Below are 17,929 nucleotides of genomic sequence, written 5' to 3'. Positions count from 1 at the left end.
TTTTTAGGTAGGCATGAAGGTGCGCACCTTTAATCCCAGCACTCAGGAGACAGATACAGGCAAAGTGCTGTGAGTCCCAGGCCAGACAGGACATAGTGAGATCCTGTCTCAAAATAAAATGTCTGTGTGCATAGTGTGTGTGGTTGCGTGTGCACAGGCTTAGAGACGAGAGGACAGTGCAGGTGGTGTTCCTTTTGGGACCAGGGGAAGACAGGATCTCTCACTGGCCTGGACTTCACCAAGTGAATTGCTAGCTTGTTAGCAAACTCCAGGAATCCTGCAGTCTCCACCTGCCCTTCCCTATCTCTAAGTTTAAACAGCAGATACACTATCCAGAACATTTAAATGGATTTTCAGTTTGCATTTGGTGCAACAAAAACTTAATGAAGAGAACAGATATAGGTGTTTTCTAAATAGCCAATAATGGCGTGGTAACAGACTAAAAGTCATTGTTAAATTTCTCTCCAAGGGGAAGAAGTGTCAGGCTCTGACATCAGTGGGTCAGAGGAGGATGACGAGGAGGGTGAACTTGGAGAAGATGGAGAAAAAAGGAAAAAGAGAAGGGGTAAGTTTTGCTCACGCTCTATCTAACCAGTTGGAACTGGCTAGAGCTGCCCCCTGATGATGCAGTGGCCACTTTTGATTTGCTGTTTTTAATGAAGGTAGTGGTTCCAGCAGGGAGTGCATGCTACATGCGGTTAACCTTGTAAACTTGTTGTTTATCTTGCCACTAGGATGCCATATCATCGCTTGTAAATTTTTAAGTTGTAAAACTCCGTGGTGGTAGATACAGCATTGGGTAGTTTTCCATCTTTGTTAGTTACCTATTTGCTTTTGAGATTAGGACAATGTGGGATTTCTTTTCAAGGGACGTGTTCGTTGTTAAAAGCCATATGCCCCAGAGCTAAATTTGAATGAGCATTACAGGTTTTCCTTGAATTCCTTTCTTTGTGAACTATGCATGGGTCATTCTTACCCTTTAAGCCTGTGGTGCTGAGGAGGCTGCAGTCAGGGCGTAGAAAAGGATGTCCCTGCCTCATTTCACACTCAGACCTCTCCTCAGCTACTGAGCCTGTGCACATTCATAGTTAACCAAATAGTTTCTTGTTGAAAACAGACCCCTTACTGCTTGATGGGGAACCCTAAGTCAAAACTGACGATTCTGTACAATCAGAACCTTCACGGAAAAAGCACCATTGTAGGGCAGGAGTTGGCAGACTGCAGCATGCTGGGCAGATACATGTGGAACCTGCATTTGTAAATAAAGTGTTTGAAAGCAGCCATGCTCATTTGTTTACTTGTGGTCTCTGGCTCTTTCACACTAAAGCATGTGGCCTGGCTGTTGGGCCTTTTGCAAAAACTGTCAGCTGTCTCTGACTTTCATAGCTAGTTAGTTTTCTGACCTGAAAGCAGATAATAGACTTATTAAAAGTGAGTTTTATGTAGAAAAAAAGTGCCACTGTTTAATACGTTAGGATATTTTAAAGTAGGGGCTGATGAGATGGCTCAGCAGTTAAGAGCTTAGCAACTCTTAGCAACCCACGCGGCAGCTCCCAACTGTCTGAATAAACTCCAGTTCCAGGGGGTTTGACCTCCTCAAACCAGTGCACATTAGATAGATAGATAGATAGATAGATAGATAGATAGATAGATAGATAGATAGATAAAAATTTTTTTAAAAAAAGCTATCTTGCTGAGTGTGGTAGCGCACACCTTTAGTCCCAGCACTTGGGAGGCAGAGGCAGGCGGATTTCTGAGTTTGAGGCCAGCCTGGTCTACAAAGTGAGTTCCAGGACAGCCAGGGCTACACAGAGAAACCCTGTCTCGAAAAACAAAAAAACAAACAAACAAACAAAAAGCTATCTTAAAGTACCATGTCCTGAGAAGCTTCACATTTTCCAGTGAGCCTCGTCAGTTATACTCCGAAGCTTTAAACCTCAGGAAGTAAAGCTGATGTCTTGAGGGGAGGTGGGGAATTGGAGACAATGTTGTCTATGATGAAGAACAGCTTATTTTTATAGTGTGAATTGTGTGACTCTGTGGTTTAAAGCAGTTTCTCCTTCTTAGCAGCTTAGATAGATTTGCCTGTCACCGAGTGACTTTCCTGTCATTTCAACCCTCTGAATAATTATGTTTTAGATGAGTAGTGGGGTTTGCCACTGCTGCAGATCTTTAAAGAAATGCATGGCTTTGTGGCGAGAGTTCAGTGGCGGAACTACCTAGTTTCAAGCTGGAGTGAGTCGCGCTTGAATGCAAAGCTTCAGTGTCCTCTGAGTTCCTCCTGCAGAACTCAGGTTTTCTCTGTGTACTTGTTCAACCTTGTTCCTCCCTCTGGTTGCCGTGGGCTCGTTTCTTTGTCTTCCAGGCAGTAGCAGCAGCAGTAGCTCAGACTCCACATGTTCTGTCATAGAGAAGCCCCTGGATGAGTTCTTGCCTCGTGAGTGGCGGCCCTCACCTTCTCTAACAGAGCTCTGGCTTCTCCATCACTCATGGGCTTCATTTGGGAGATGCTGCCCCACTCCCTGTCATGACTGGTCCATGTTGGGCTCCCAGTAGAACAAGCATGTGATCCCCACCCTGCCATGGCATCAGTGAACTGTGAAACATAGGCCAGAGCCTATGTTTGAGACAGTGGGAGAGAGAGTCATGCTTTTGCCACTTAGATAATGTAAGAGAGCTAGTAAGCTGTGTGAAAGAATAATTCACAGGATTCTTTCTTATGCCTCATACATTTTAAATTCTGGTCGGTGTAAGAAACACAAACAACAAATCTTGAATCTCTACAAGCACAAATTAAAGTTTGTTGGTGCAGCAGCACACACTGTAACAAGCCATACGTGCTCCAGATAAAGCAATGTGTGAAGCCCAAGGCAGAGAGAGAAGACTGAGTGGTGCTTCATCCCAACCAGATGCTTCCCCTGCTACGGTACCAGGTCTCCTTTTTAAGACTCTGTGAGATGTGATTAGAAACTCAGTCACTCAGAGTTCATAAACTCGGTCCAGACTTACTTCAGACTGAGATTTTATTATAAACCATTAAGTTGAAAAGCGCTATTTACCTTTGTCTATTTCTACTTTCAGAAGGAAATGGAAGCCATGCTTGCTTCCCCAGCTGGCTCGCAGCTTGCTGTCTCTTAAAGCATTATCTGTATCCTTACTGCTCCAGACATGGCAGAAACCGTTGCTTTCAGCTTTACTAGGGAATAGATCAAGAATCTGAAGACACTGTCTGTGACACTGTAGAAACAAGTCACCAGAACAGCTGACCTCCCCGATAACTCACAGAATGCACGGCATTGTTCAGACAGCACATAGAGGCACAGTTTTGTATCTAAACTGTGAAGTGAGAGAAAAGTATCTGAGCAGGAAGCATTGTTCTCCAATTTTCTGTTCTAAAACTTAGCATTCTTAGAGAGTAGCTACATGAAAGTGGGTTGTGAAATGAGCTGTACCTTATTCAATTCAAGACCTTTTCTTTCCAATTCAAGAAGCTTTCATTGCTGTTTGCATACTGAACACTTACTTTCTGTTGTTGTAACATGGATGTGTTGGGGAGTGGAGAGATGATTGTCCCAGCATGTGGGTGCTGTGTTAACTGTGTGTGCGTCCCCTCCCATTAAAAAATGCAAATGGCCGCTCAATGTCCCTTGCTTGAATCATCAGTTGTCATTTTCTTCTCTAGTCATTATTTAAGTACCCAGAACAATCTACCATAGGCAGAATGGGAGGTTGCTACTATACAGGTGCACTTCATTTTACGTAACTAGAGCTGCTTACAAATCAAGTTGGAAAATAAAATATTATGAACTGAATGCCTTTAAAATTCATTAATCCTTTTGTTAGTCACATGATCAGTATAAACTACTGTAAATTATTTTTTTGCTTCAGGTCTACCTGGTAGATTTTCTTTAAATGGGGGACACCTGTAATGGGTTTTTATATAGGAAAAAAAAACATTGAATTGGGAAATTTTGGAAATGGACAATGAGAGCTTTGCTACTTTTAATTTACTAATTTTAAAAATTGACTTCATTTGCCCTTCTAGCTATTTTCCAGGTCTTAGCAGGTTCCCAATTCCATGTCTGTTACCCATCAGCATAAGCACATGCTCTGAGTGGTACCACCTGCAGGGGGCGCTGTGGGCACCTGAGATTGCGCGGGAACCACAGGGTGAACTGAGTCTAGCATTGGTGCTTGCCTTACCGAACATGCTTTCTTTTTTCTGTCGGCTCTGTTTCAGTTTTGATTATTTGATTCATGTCTGTGCTCGTGCTAAATGAGTGCTGTTACACGTTTTCTCTGTTTTACAAAGGAAATAATGTTTTCCTCTCTTCCCTCCCCATCTCTGTGCACGCGCTTCCTGTCTGCGGCTCGCTTACCTTACCGCTGCTTTGCAAGACCAAGCAGGTTGGTGTGATTGGCTGGCACTTCACCTGGTGCGCTCACTCATTTTCTCAAGACCTTTTATTTAAGTACTTGACTTTTTTTATTTTAATAATTTTTACAAGGTAAGTATCTGTCTTTTTAAAACAATTCCATTTTAGCTATTTTAAAAGCCTTCTCCCCTAAATCCTTAAAGATCTATTAAGTCAATTTTTGAAAATGCGCTTGTACCTGATTTGACAACCAGGCATTTTCCTCCTCTTTTGAAGGCCAAGAGTCAGTTTTTATTGCCTACACCATGGGTGCTTGTGACACATGTGACATTAGTCGAGTTGTCACTTCCTGCAGCTCTACCCATGCCCACCCCATCAGGTCACCTTCACTTTGGTGGCCCCTGGCAGACAGGGCACTGGAAGGTTCACTACTTTTCTTTGACTTAGCTAAATACTTTTTATACTCACTCACAACGTGCCTTTTTAGATTTATTTACTTAAACTTTTTGTGCTAGATTTTATTAGTGAAAACTAGAAAAGTTTCTGAGGTTGGGTTTTTCCAAACCCTCTGGAGGTTTTGTGGTTGCTGTTTTGTTTTGTTTCTTTATTAATTTGGTTGGTGAAACTGTGCGTGTGGTCCCGGGAAAGAGCCCAGGGCTTTGCACATGGTGACCAAGCACTGAGCTACGCCCCCATCTCCTTTTAAAAAAAAAATCTCTTCAGAAGCATATGTAGACTCTTATGCCATTGGAGGGGTCAAAGAACCCATTGAGGGCACAGAAGGCAGACCACTTCAGGGTCCTCACAGCATCCCCCAGTGAAGAGCAGGCTATTGGAAGCTAAGGCTTATATCTAGGGGAGCACAGGATACAAATTTATTCCTTAAAGATCTATGTAAAAGTTACTCTTGGTCACCAAATTTTTACACAGTCACATTTAGCTTAAAGTATTACTTGAAAAAAATAATGTGACTTGTCACAGTGATTCTGGCTAGAGCCACATGGGACTTGAATGTGTGGACCTTTGAACTGATCCTAGCTGTGTGCTCAGTGTCTTCATGAAACCCTCTTGAGCACGGTGAGACGCTTGCATCTAAAGCATGGGTTTGGAGGGATCACTGTGTAAGACAATCACCTCAGCAACAGACAGCATTTATACATCTTCCTATGCAACCCTGTTTTGTATTACTGCCTCCTAATGGGTTTTTTGGAGCTGTTTATAACTATTAGCAAAACAAAACACTATGAGTCCAAAATTACATTTCCATATTGACCTGCACACCTCATCTCTGCTCTTAGTACCCAGGCCTTCCACACACACTGTTTTTGTTTTAACGCATTTACCATTTTTCTCTAAATGTTTGTAACCCTGAGATGGAAGTTACATGTTCTAAGGTGTATGTACTTCCTGTAAACCCGAGCTTAGACTTTTCTTCTCAAAGTTTTAATAAATTATTGCTGATAGGAAGTCTTTTCACGGAGTTCATTGGGAGTAAGAATTCAATTGTTTGTGAAAACTATTCTGTACAGCATAATTCTGAAGGTTCAAAGTAGATGGCTGTGCCATTAGGCCCAGGCCACCTCGGGCCCAGAGTGCAGTGAATCACACCACGCCAGCCGCCTGGGTCCCAGCTCTGAGCTCCTCTTTGGTTTTGTGCTTAGATTTTGCTTTAGTCTTTGGTTCTGAAGAAGGAACGATGCCGCTCAACTCTTGAATTCCTAATGTGATTTTGTTGTAAGAGTTGAAAAAGCCTATGCATGATCCCGCCTTTCACGACTCCTGCAAGAGTCTGCTTAGATCTGTAGTCTCCTCGCCATTGGTTTTGGGTTCCTTTTCCTTCTCAGCAGGAGGGGCTGGATTTGGGGTAGAGGTATTAGTTTATAATCCTCTGTCCTTGTCCCTTGGGAAGGAAGTAGAGAATGACAAGCTTTCAGGAGAGCCTCAGGCCTGACAGTTCTCTGAAATGCTTGTTGTTCTGAAGGAACACAATTCTAAGAACTTGCATCAACCACAGATGAATTGTCATTTGCTCAGTTTCAGAACCACTGAGGTAGCGCTTGTTTTCTCTTTGTTATTTTTTTTTTTCATATAACTTCATGACTTTGAGGTTCACTGGTGAACTTCGTGTGAGCAAGCTGCATCTGTCTGCACACATTAGGCCGTTGCTGTCAGTTGGAAGCTGCTTTTTAGCCTTATTAGCTCGTAGCACTTCTGCTGACGTTATACTTGGCATGGTTAATATGAGTTAGGGACTTTGAGGATCTAGTTTGACATAGTAAGTTACTTTGGTGGCCCATTTATGAGTTATCAGGGCAGCTTTCCAGTGTGACACGTCTGCCTTAAATAAGTAGCTTACAGATCGAGCGTGACAGTGACTGAAGAGTCATTTCCCTGTTTAGCTTCTGTGTGCTATTTGGGGGCTCACAGGCTTTGCTTTTTATTTGGCTTTCCTGTTAATTTTCTTTCCCTGTTTTCTGCTCATCTGTTTTGTACCTCTTTGTTTTCTCCTTTACATATCACTACACAGTTGGGTAACAGTTTGGGTTTATTAGTGAATTAAAAATCCTAGGAACTACTAAGTAGAAGTGGAAGTTTAACATTCTCTGTTGATGACTGGGCGTAGGCATGGCTATACTAAGCTGAGTCTTATGTCTGAAGCACCGACTGCTTTTAGTGACTGCTGCAATTACATGACTCAAATAGGTAAAAAGAAAGTTTCCCCAGATAAGATGGTGGAAATGCAAGCGAAAATTGATGAGGAGAGAAAAGCACTGGAAACCAAACTTGACATGGAAGAAGAAGAAAGAAACAAGGCTAGAGCTGAACTAGAGAGACGGGAGAAGGACCTTCTGAAAGCCCAGTGAGTGTGGTGGCGGGGGGTTGGGGGGGTGGCCTCATGACTGCGGGCTCAAGTGTTCTTCATAGGATTGTGTATCAGGAAGATCGACCAATTAAAAAGCAACCAAGAGCTTGATTTTCATCTCCAGCATAGCTATTTTGGGGTGGATGGGTCCACTGAGTATGATCTATTTCTAAGACTTGGATCTTTCTGATCATTTATTCTCTGTGTAGGAGAAAATATTGGCCAATGAGAATCATGCCTTAGGCGATGAGTTAATGCCATGTAGTGGCATGGTTTGGAGAGAGATTCTATGACTGAGTTTCTCTACACATGCACCTTCAGTCCCACTTAAGTTGGGGCAGTGAGATTAGAACAGCAGATGACAAGACTTTGGGATGCTCTTTTCCTTACAGACAAGAGCATCAGTCTTTGCTGGAAAAGCTGTCTGCTTTGGAAAAGAAGGTCATTGTCGGCGGCGTGGACCTGCTGGCCAAAGCCGAGGAGCAAGAGAAGCTTCTGGAGGAGTCCAACATGGAGCTGGAGGAGCGGAGGAGACGAGCTGAGCAGCTTCGGAAAGAGCTGGAGGAAAAGGAGGTAGCCATGTCCAGTGTGGTGTGTGCAGCATGCTCTCCTTGCCCAAAATCCCAAACGAAGCGGAAAGCAGACTACGGATCATTTCGAAGTCAATAGTTGCCAAATGTCTAGATCGCTTGTTACATTGAGTTTGTGACTTAAGGAAATTATTCTGAAGTTAGCCTGTTTTTATCATAGCAAGAACGCTTGGACATCGAGGAAAAATATACCAGTCTGCAAGAGGAGGCACAAGGAAAGACCAAGAAATTAAAGAAAGTCTGGACCATGCTGATGGCTGCAAAGTCAGAGGTTGATGTCTTAAAAATTGCTCATAATGCAGTTTAGAGTCTTAATGTGTGCCTGCAGTTTTGTATGGGTTTTGTTGTTTTTCTGTGTAGCTTTGGCTGTTCTGGAACTCATTTTGTAGACTAAGCTGGCCTTGAACTCAGAGTTCCATCTGCCTCTGTTGGGACTAAAGGCATGTGCCACCCCACCCTGGCTTTGTGTGCTTACAGTTTTAAAGCACTAAAAACACTTCTTCCTGTGTATTTTAAATTTTACTTATTAAGCTTCCCTACATCCCCCCTCCCCCAGATAAGTGACCTGAAATAGCCAGTGATGGTGTCAATGATGGTGTCAGTCTGTCTGAACTGGGCCAGTTTTTATTGGGCGTCATAGACTAGTGTCCTGGGCTAGGTGCGTTGTGCTTCAAGTCTGTTTACTTTACACTGTCGTGGGTTCTCTGCTAGATGGCTGATCTCCAGCAGGAGCATCAAAGGGAGATCGAAGGCCTCCTGGAGAACATTCGGCAGCTCAGCCGGGAGCTCCGTCTTCAGATGCTCATCATTGATAACTTCATACCTCAGGATTACCAGGTGAGGGACGACTCTGATCCAGACATGAGGTCACTGGTGAAGGCTAGAGAGAAAGCCATTGTCACTAAGATGTTAAGTGTTTACATTCCAACTCTCCTCTGTACAGTTTGCCTGAACTAATGCCGCCGCCATATAAAAGTGTCTTGTTAGGGTTACTGTTGCTATGATCGAACACCACGACCAAAGCAACTCGGGGAGAAAAGCATTGATTAGGCTTACTCTTCCATATTACTGTTTATCATTAAAGGGAGTCGGGGCAGGAACTCAAGCAAGGCAGGAACCTGGACACAGGACCTGATGCAGAGGTCATGGAGGGGTGCTGCTTACTAGCTTGCTCCTCATGCCTTGATCAGCCTGATTTCTTACAGAACCCAGGACCCCCTGTCCAGGTAGGGCACTGCCCACATGGGCCGAACCCTCCCCCATCAATCACTAATTAAGAAAATGCCCTGCAGCTGGTTCTTATGGAGGCATTTTTTTCAACTGAGATTCCTTTCTTACAGATAACTCTAGTGTGTGTCAAGTTGGTAAAACTAGCCAACATAAAAGATGTTAATTTTCTGTGGAATGTAATTCTCTTTTTGAGTATCTAAGAATGTGTCAGCCTATTGGAAAGACCTTGGTTCATGTACTGCATGCTTAAGGAGGTGACAGACCTACCAGTTCTTTAATGCTTTATCAGAAAGTAGAGAGGAAGCTTGAGAGGTGGGTGGGCCAGTGGTTGCTCTTCCAGAGGACCCAGGTTTAATTCCCAGCTCCTCATAACCAACCATCTATAATTCCAGTCCCAGGATATCCAGCACCCTCCTCTGTCCTCCACAGGCATCAGGCAGGCATGGAGTTCACAGACACAATCAAATACACAGAATCCATGCATAAATAACTTTCACATAAAAAAAAGTAACCGGAATGTGCTGTTGTCGGCTCCTTGATGGGTGTGCTCCGCCCACCGCCTCTCTCCTCTCCCCTCTCCCCTCTCCTCCCCTCTCCTCTCCCCCTCCCCTCTCCTCTCCCCTTCCCTCTCCTCTCCCCTCTCTCCTCTCTCTCCTCTTCCTCTCTCTACTCTCTCTCCTCTCCTTTCTCTACTCTCTCCTCTCTCTCTCCATTCTCTTCTGTCTCTCCTCTCTTCTCTCTTTCTCTGTGTAAATAGACAGAACGTGAAATTGCCCATTCTAGTCATCTGTATGTATGCAGTTAAATAACACTAAATTTATTACTTCCCTGAACAACCAGACATCATCAAAAATCATTTTCAAACATGTAGTAATTGTTATCATCAACATAACTTTAAAATTCTTATTTTTTCCTTAGCAAAAATTGTATTTTGTTTTTAGTTTGTGTTTATTTGAGAATGTGGGTTTGTGTGTAGAGTCTAGGAAAGAGTATTGGGTCCCTTAAAACTGGAGTTCCAGGAGGTTGTGAGCTGCTGGATGTGGGTGCTAGGAGCACCAGCTGTCTGCAAGAGCAGTGGGCACTCTTAGCCCCAGAGCCATCTCTCCAGCCCACCTTCTAGCATATCTCAATACACTTTAATGTGTGGTTTGTTTTGTTTTTGTTTTTAGTGTTGTGAATCTCAGTGTAGCTATGAGAAATTTGTCTGGAATTTTCCCCTTTGACTCTGAGTGTCCAGAATGAGTCCTGGGTTTCTGGGACACTTGAGGATGCCCTAGTTCCATTAACTCATTACCCAAAATCAGAGCTGAAATCTAGACTGTAACCTGCTCTTAGCCAGATGGCTTCCCAGACTTTCTGTTTCTTTGTCTCTTCCAGCCCCTCCTTTCTGTCCTTCTGACTCCTGGGATCCCAACTTTAACTTTTTGTTTTTATGTAGTGGAATAGTATGTGCATGTGTTCCTAAGAAGTGCGTGTGTGTATGTGTGTGTACTTAAATTTATTTTTATTTTATGTATATGGATGTTTCCCTATATGTGTACTGTGTTCATGACTAGTGACAGTGCCCACAGAGATGAGGTGTCAGCTGCTCCTGGAATTAGAGTTGTGAGCCACCATGTAGGTGCTGGGAACTGAATCTCTGCAAGAACAATTGCTCTTAATCAGTAAGCCAGCTCTCCAGCCCAAGGAGTATATATTTTTTAAATGCTTGATGCGGGCTGGGCAGCGATAGTACACACCTTTAATGCCAGCACTCAGGAGGCAGGTGTAGGTGGATCTCTGAGTTCCAGGCCATCCTGGTCTCCAGGATGAATACCAGGATAGCTTGGGCTCTTACTCAGAGAAACCCTCGGTCTCAAAACCAAACCAAAAATGCAGTACAGAATGTTTACAAACAACTTTTTTTCACTTAACACTGAAAGTGTGGGTCTAATGGGCCAGTGAGATGGTTCAGCAGGTAGAAGCTCATTATATAAACTTGGTGGCCTGTGTTCAAGGCCCGAAACTCTGTTAAAGGTATAAAAAGAGAGCACTGACTCCACAGAGGAGTTCTCTGATGTCCACCTAAGCACCATGACATGTCCCTACCCATCATGTCCATTATGCAGTAGTGATAAACGCAAGTCCTTTAAAGGCATGAGGAAGTAAAGGGATTTTTATGAGCAAGATGCAGTCATAGGTATAGGAAGATGTCACACATAGCCATGTGGTTTTTATACACATGGGTCTATCAATATTTTTCAGTACCTTAACTGTTAACTAAAAGTAGGATTGTACTCTTTCTGAAGGAAATGATTGAAAACTACGTCCACTGGAATGAAGACATAGGAGAATGGCAGCTAGTGAGTATTCCTTCTCACGTGGTGACTTTACATCGTGGAGAGGGTGCTGGCTGCTGTGGGAGGAGGCGGGTGCAGGACAGAGCAGATGGAGCTCAGTGCACTGGATAGAATATCTTTCTGATTCACAGCAATGTGGAGAGCGTTTGTGGAAGGAGGTTAGGCCTGGGGCTTCTTGGGGCTCCAGGGTAAGCATCATAATTACTATTGAGCCATCAGGGTGTCTCATATCACCCTTCCCAGGTCACAGGATTAATTCAGATGTGTCTCTCTTGTTTTTTTAAGAAATGTGTGGCCTACACAGGAAATAACATGAGGAAACAAACTCCAGTCCCTGACAAGAAGGAGAGAGACGTAAGAGACTTAAACACCGCCTCTGCCTTTATAGGCTGGGGGCACTGCATGACTCTGGTTTGTGTGTAGAGGCTCTTGGGTGGGGCTGCTAGAACAGGCCTGCTCTCCAGCACTCCAAAGTCACCTTTCCTCTCCTTCCACGAGCATGGCCTGCTGACAACTCTGCTGCGCCCTCTTCACCACTTTTCACCTCTAATTCCTGAGCTTTGAGTACAGTTTACATACTGGCATAGAAGACACCTTTAAGGTTATTTGGTTTTGTCTTTAGCGGTTCTTCTGCCTAGTGTCCGACATGTTTAAATCTTCCCCCAATCTGGTTTAACTTGCCTTACATGTGTTTCTTGTAGCCGTTTGAAGTCGACCTTTCCCACGTGTACCTCGCCTATACAGAGGAGAGTCTGCGCCAGTCTCTGATGAAGTTAGAAAGGCCACGGACCTCCAAGGGGAAAGCAAGACCAAAGACTGGGCGAAGGTGAGCATAGCCAGTGTCCTGAGGTGACAGCGTTGAGATGGTAGATTTAGCTACACTCAAAGGCAGTCAAACTTTAGTTAAAGTGGCACATAGTTTGCAATTATGTTCTTTATGCAGTTACAATTTTTTTCTTTTTCCAACTTTTTATTAGGTATTTTCTTCACTTACATTTCAAATGCTATCCCGAAAGTCCCCTATACCCACCCCCCCTCCCCGCCCTGCTCCCCTACCCACCCATTCCCACATCTTGGCCTTAGTGTTCCCCTGTACTGGGGCATATAAAATTTGCAAGACCAATGGGCCTCTCTTCCCAGTGATGGCCGACTAGGCCATCTTCTGCTACATATGCAGCTGGAGACACGAGCTCTGGGGGTACTGGTTAGTTCATATTACTGTTCCACCTATCGGGCTGCAGTTACAATTTGATAAGCGAAATAAAGATAAAGAATTGTACTCTAGGACAGTTGTGGTGGCAGACACCTTTAACCCAGGACTTGGGAGACAGGCCTGAAGATCTGGGTTCCAGGCCAGCCTCATCTGCTTAGCACATTTCAAGACAGCCAGGCTTGCGTAGTAAGAGCCTGTCTCAAACCAAACCGAAAAAGGAATGGCACTCTACTGTGGGTTACCCTCCACCTACTCTCTTGTTCAAGGTCGTAATTTGAATGTTGATTCTCCTACTTAAATGCTAATTAATTTGCCTAGTTTGACTCTCAAAAGATTGTCTTTAGCTGGTCAGTGTTTCTGATGGTAGACATTGCCCAAGGACACTGATTTCCTAGATCTCACAAAACGTGTGTGTGACTCTAGCACCAGTTTTGATGTTGTGTAGTATGTGCTTCGTCACATAAGCACAGTGGGAAACCTGGCTTTGGGCTAATGCTCCTTGTGTTCCTATATTGAGCTAATTTGAGCCAGTTACAAGACTTTTGTTTTACAGGTAGGGTGGTTAATTGGTATTACGTAGACTTTAAATGTAATACTAAAAACCCCTGGAATCATTAAACGATGGCTTAAAGGAGTCAGCTGCATGTTAAATACACAGGATCTTTGCACTTTAGCACATGTGGATGATTAAAAATGTTTATATGCCAACTGAGTCTACACATGGAGTCCTTAAGAATATATAAATATTATTTTATCTATATACGCATGTTTTTCCTGCATGTTTATATGTATACCAGAAGTCAGATTCCGTGGAATGGTTGGTTGAGAGCCACCATGTGGGTGTTGGGATGTGAGCTCAGGTCTCTGGAAGAGTGGTAACAAACGCCCTTGAGCACCGCCCCATTCTGCTGTTAGATGCTTTTCTCTGAGCAAGTGAAACAGGGCAAATCAGAATGAGAAGAATGAGACAGTTGGCTGGCCTCCCAGAGAGACAGGCAGAGGAGGCCAGTGGAGCAAGCTGGGAGGGTGGTTCTGTCCCTTGTTAGTTTGGGGACAGAGGCCCCATTATTACAGGACTATTGTCTTTGAAAAGAGGATCCAGGGTACTCAGCTACATTTCTAAAACTGTATAGATCTTAAATAATTTGCCAAGCTGTTTTGATACACTTTTTGTAATGCACCGCTGTAAAATATATGCCTCTTGTTTAACTTAAGGTAAAGAAAATACTTGTGGGCCAACATACGATGCAGACTCAACTCTGTAACAGAATCGAGGCCTGGAGAAAAACAATGCTATAGTTTTCCTAAGAAATGAGAAAGATGCAGTGCTTCACGAGAGGCAGGCAGTTGATTGTGCTGGACAGCAACAAAGAAGGCCCATGAGATACTCCTGTAGGCTCTGCATCTGGGAAATGTGACTTTTTTTCCTGCTTCTCTGAGGCTGACTGTACCATTAGCATCCTTGGAGGAGATGACCAAGGGGCACCCTGATAAGTTTAGCTGCCTCCTGACTACTGCACCTTGTCTGCCCTGCTCAGCTCAGCTCCTCACCACTCTGGAACGCAGTGCATGTTCTTGTGCTTGCTCTCGGTGACCTACTCTGAAAAAATGGGTAGCAGTCAAACTTTGCCATGGTCAGTCATGGGCAGTGTTGGTCCATTCATGGACCCTAGCCACAGAAACTGTTGACAGTTCAGTCTCTTAGGAAGAATCACTCACCTTGCACTTTTTTCTTCTCTTAACAGAAAGCGTTCTGCAAAGCCTGAGACCGTAATTGATTCTTTACTTCAGTAAATGTTACAGAATTAAAGTTACAATAATAAAAAGAGTGCTGTCTCATGCCTGGAGAGAACTCCTTAATTAAGACACGAGGACAACTGTATGGTTCACTAATGGAAGCTGTAAAGCATGGAGAGAGACTGGAAATAGCAATTTTCCTAATACCTTTTAGACTCTTTAAGTTTCTGTAACATGTAAGTGCGCCGCAGCTCATGGTCGTTGGGCATGGCGCACTGTGTCTGTCACACTGCTCTGCAGGAAGTAAGGGCACCGTTGTTGTACGTGAATGTGCGTGTCTTAGCTATGTACTCAACTGCTGTGGCTCTGGACAAGCAGACTCTCAGACTAGAACCAAGTCTGTCTTGATTGCACACAGCATATAGCAGATCACCTTGTCCTGTGTCCTGTGCCAGTCTCGGCTGCCCAGCTAAGCAGTGGCTTGATTCTGTACCTGCCTGGCCTGTCTAAATGCAGTCCAACTTTACACTCATCCTGACTGCATCTAAGCGTGCAATGACTACCTTGATTGATCTCCTGTGGAAAACTGTAAAATCTGACAGCTCTGCAGGCTTCCATCCTGAAGATGCAGTCTGAATGTGTGCTCGCCTGTGCATCCTCCACTTCTGTAGCTCTGACTCCACATTCAGCCATTGTTGTTACAAAGTTGGCTACCCACTTCTCCTGAAGCCAGCATTAGCCACTTACCTTGCTCACACACACATGCTAAAACAGCCCCTGGACATACAACTTACAAACACTCCCTTGTCTGAATTTTAAGTTTGATGGAAATAACTATAAAAAATGAGACCAGTCTCATTTTTCAGAAAATGAAACAAAGTAAAAAAAAAAACTTTTAATTTTCTTTATTTTATATATAAATTTTATATATAAAAATACTCTTGTGGATTTCTTGTATTGAATAATCCAGTTAGATGGTATTCCTCTACACAAAAATGTTAATGCTCGTTGTATAGTAGGATAAGTTGTAATAAATAGGAAAGTTTTGGTTTTGTTGTTTACATATATAATTTTTTGAAGGTCATGTGCTTCCTAAACCCGAGTTTGAAATTATACAATCAACTCTGAGCTATTGATTGAAATTATAGTCAACTCTGAGCTATTGATTGCAAAAGTCTTGAGACTTCCCAAGTGAGGATAAATTAAATTGCTCTGATTTTAACAAGTTTGGATAAATACTGACTTACAGCTACATTGCTCTGTTTGGCTGCGGATGGCTGATTAGAGGGGCAGCCCTGGCGAGACGTAGAAAACATGGCAGGTCAGTTTTAGGCTCTCACGAATTAGAGCCCTGAGTATCCTGGATGTGCAGGGTGCTGGTGTTAGCATGGCCGTGCGGCAGCATCTTCAAGATTGTGAGTGTGGCCTGCTGTGACTCGATGAGCTCTGTGTGTGTTTGTGTGTGTGTGTGTGTGTGTGTGTGTGTGTGTCTCTTGCAAAGGCTCATGTGAGCTGAGCATCTTGGTGACGTCAAATTTTGCAATGATGTAAATTTACCTGTTAGTAATTAGAAGAATCTATATGCCTTCATTTTAAAAGTCCATGTTTCTATCATTTAACAGTTCAGTTGGCCTAGAAGGAATATCTGCTGTGAAGTAAGCTAAAACATGAACAATTTTAATAAAAATTAAATCTAGCTAAAGCCTATCACAGTAACACAAGTAACTCCGTAAAACTAACAATTTAGAAACTTCTCCGAGCATCTTGACTTAATAATTTTATTTGCTTGCTTGTTTTTTTGAGACAGGGTCTCTGTGTTAGCCCAGGCTGGCCTGGGACTCATCGTGATCCTTCTGCCTCAGCCTCCCAGGTGCTGAGAATGCAGGTGCATGGTATCATACCAAGCCATATGTTTATTAAAGCATTGATGTTAAAACTCTAATCAGGTGGACATTGTTCATTTTCTGAAAACCAAATTCGATTCTCGCCAGGTGGGGAGGTCTGTTGAAGAAGGTAGGAAGCCCACTTCTGCCACAGCCATGCTGTGGCTGCTTCTCCTGGACTCTGTCTTCATCTGCAAATGGAATCATTTTCAGTGTTAATCCCATGAATGGATAGAGATGTAGAACAAACTTGCTTAATGTTTAAAATAGATGTACAGATTTACTGAGTGGAACAGATCTATAAATAGGCTATTGATAACATATCCCTTTTTCTTTGATTTCAAAGGTAGTAGTTATTTATTTAAAAGTCATGTATAGTGTGTTATGGCTGGCTCTGCACTTACATACCCTGGCAGTCAGGCTCTCTCCACTCAGTGTCCACTGTGATCTTCACGCTTGGCTAAAAGGAAGGCTCTGCAGCTGCTGTTTGCCCCGGAATCCTCTGGTCTCATTTATATTCCGGGAAAGGTGATTTTCAAATTTATGGTTTTGGCAGCCAGAGCATCAGGGTTAGTTTGGAAGGAGAGGGGGAAGTGTTACTTCATCTGCAGCATGTTTTAAAGTGAATATTATAGTTTCAGCGATTTTATTTCCATTTTAAGTTTATGTGGCCCATCCCCCTTTTCTCTTTGAACTCTTAACACAAGGAACACCTTTTTTCCTTATAGAGCTGTGAATTAAGGAATGGGCAGAGTTTACATTTACACACACCTGAGTCTGCCCAGTTTCTCCCCTCTCCCATTTTGAAATAGAGTCCAATGTAGTCCAAGCTGGCCACAAAGCCTCTGTGTAGCCCAGGTTGGCCTTTGAGCTCCTTATCCTCCTACCTCCATCTAACAGTTGCTGGGATCACGCTTATGCACCAATCACCACACCGAGCTTCTCCACCCCTTCTTAACATATATAATCGTTTTCTGCCTTCCTTTTTCTTAAAACACTAGAACCCATAGTTCTTCTTAGTGCCTTGGAGCTGACCCTGCAGATTGACTAATTAGAATCAGTGAACCCCTGAGTAGTGTTACTGTAATGCTGTTACCGACCAGGAAACAAACTGTACAGAAAGTTGGCTGTGTTAATTGAAAATCCACACTTGAGCTGTATTTAATGTATAAATTGTACTTGTCCGAGCTGTATATATCAATGCTGTGTGTACATGCAGCCCAGTAAGATGAGAAATAAATGCCTCCCCATACCTAATGTCTTTTAAAACATCTTTATTTATATTTTGCCGTGTGTGAGTGTCTGCCTACACGTGTGTGCACCACACGTGTGCCGTGTGGCTGGACTGGGATGCTGGCTTTTGCCATGGCTGTGTAGATGGGACCATCTCCCTCCATCCTTCCCCACCAAAGACCCCGAGATGTACAGTTAGGGCAGAATTACATACAACTGTTTGGGGAGAATGGCTGGACACTCAGGTGAGACTCCAGACAGCCCCAGAGGCCTCTGGGAAGAGGATGTCTTCACGGTTTCCATTTCCTTTTTAAAGATTTTGGGTGGTTTTATGTGTCTGCATGTCCCCAAATCTGTGCTTCTGTATTTTGAGTGTGCCTGGTGCCTGCAGTGGTCAAGAGAGAACATCAGGTCCCTCAGAACTGGACTTAGGGACAGTTATGAACCGCCACGTGGGTCCTAGGA

At 43.5% G+C, this 17,929-nt stretch overlaps 1 protein-coding gene across 5 annotated transcripts in view; it reads left to right on the top strand.

The window, feature by feature from the left end:
* The window catches only part of Kif3a (kinesin family member 3A), a 36,820-nt gene extending 19,344 nt beyond the window's left edge, over nt 1–17,476 (top strand). For 2 of the 5 annotated variants that reach the window (XM_021177116.3, XM_085830021.1), the window contains exons 9-17: nt 470–565; nt 7,080–7,236; nt 7,632–7,812; nt 7,990–8,100; nt 8,541–8,666; nt 11,348–11,401; nt 11,684–11,752; nt 12,100–12,224; nt 14,357–17,476. In XM_021177116.3, coding sequence (XP_021032775.1) covers nt 470–565; nt 7,080–7,236; nt 7,632–7,812; nt 7,990–8,100; nt 8,541–8,666; nt 11,348–11,401; nt 11,684–11,752; nt 12,100–12,224; nt 14,357–14,405 — 968 coding nt within the window. In that variant the 3' untranslated portion in view covers nt 14,406–17,476. Of the gene's footprint in view, nt 1–469; nt 566–2,365; nt 2,438–7,079; nt 7,237–7,631; nt 7,813–7,989; nt 8,101–8,540; nt 8,667–11,347; nt 11,402–11,683; nt 11,753–12,099; nt 12,225–13,826; nt 14,322–14,356 lie in introns of those variants that run through there. The other 3 variants (XM_029483857.2, XM_085830019.1, XM_085830020.1) reach the window with 3 other exon arrangements.
* Nucleotides 17,477–17,929: the final 453 nt, after the last annotated feature.

The sequence above is a fragment of the Mus caroli genome, unplaced genomic scaffold, assembly GCF_978045245.1.
Source record: "Mus caroli unplaced genomic scaffold, Mus_caroli_1 scaffold_13, whole genome shotgun sequence".
Classification (NCBI taxonomy): domain Eukaryota; kingdom Metazoa; phylum Chordata; class Mammalia; order Rodentia; family Muridae; genus Mus; species Mus caroli.
This window is presented reverse-complemented; position numbering and strand designations above follow the sequence as displayed.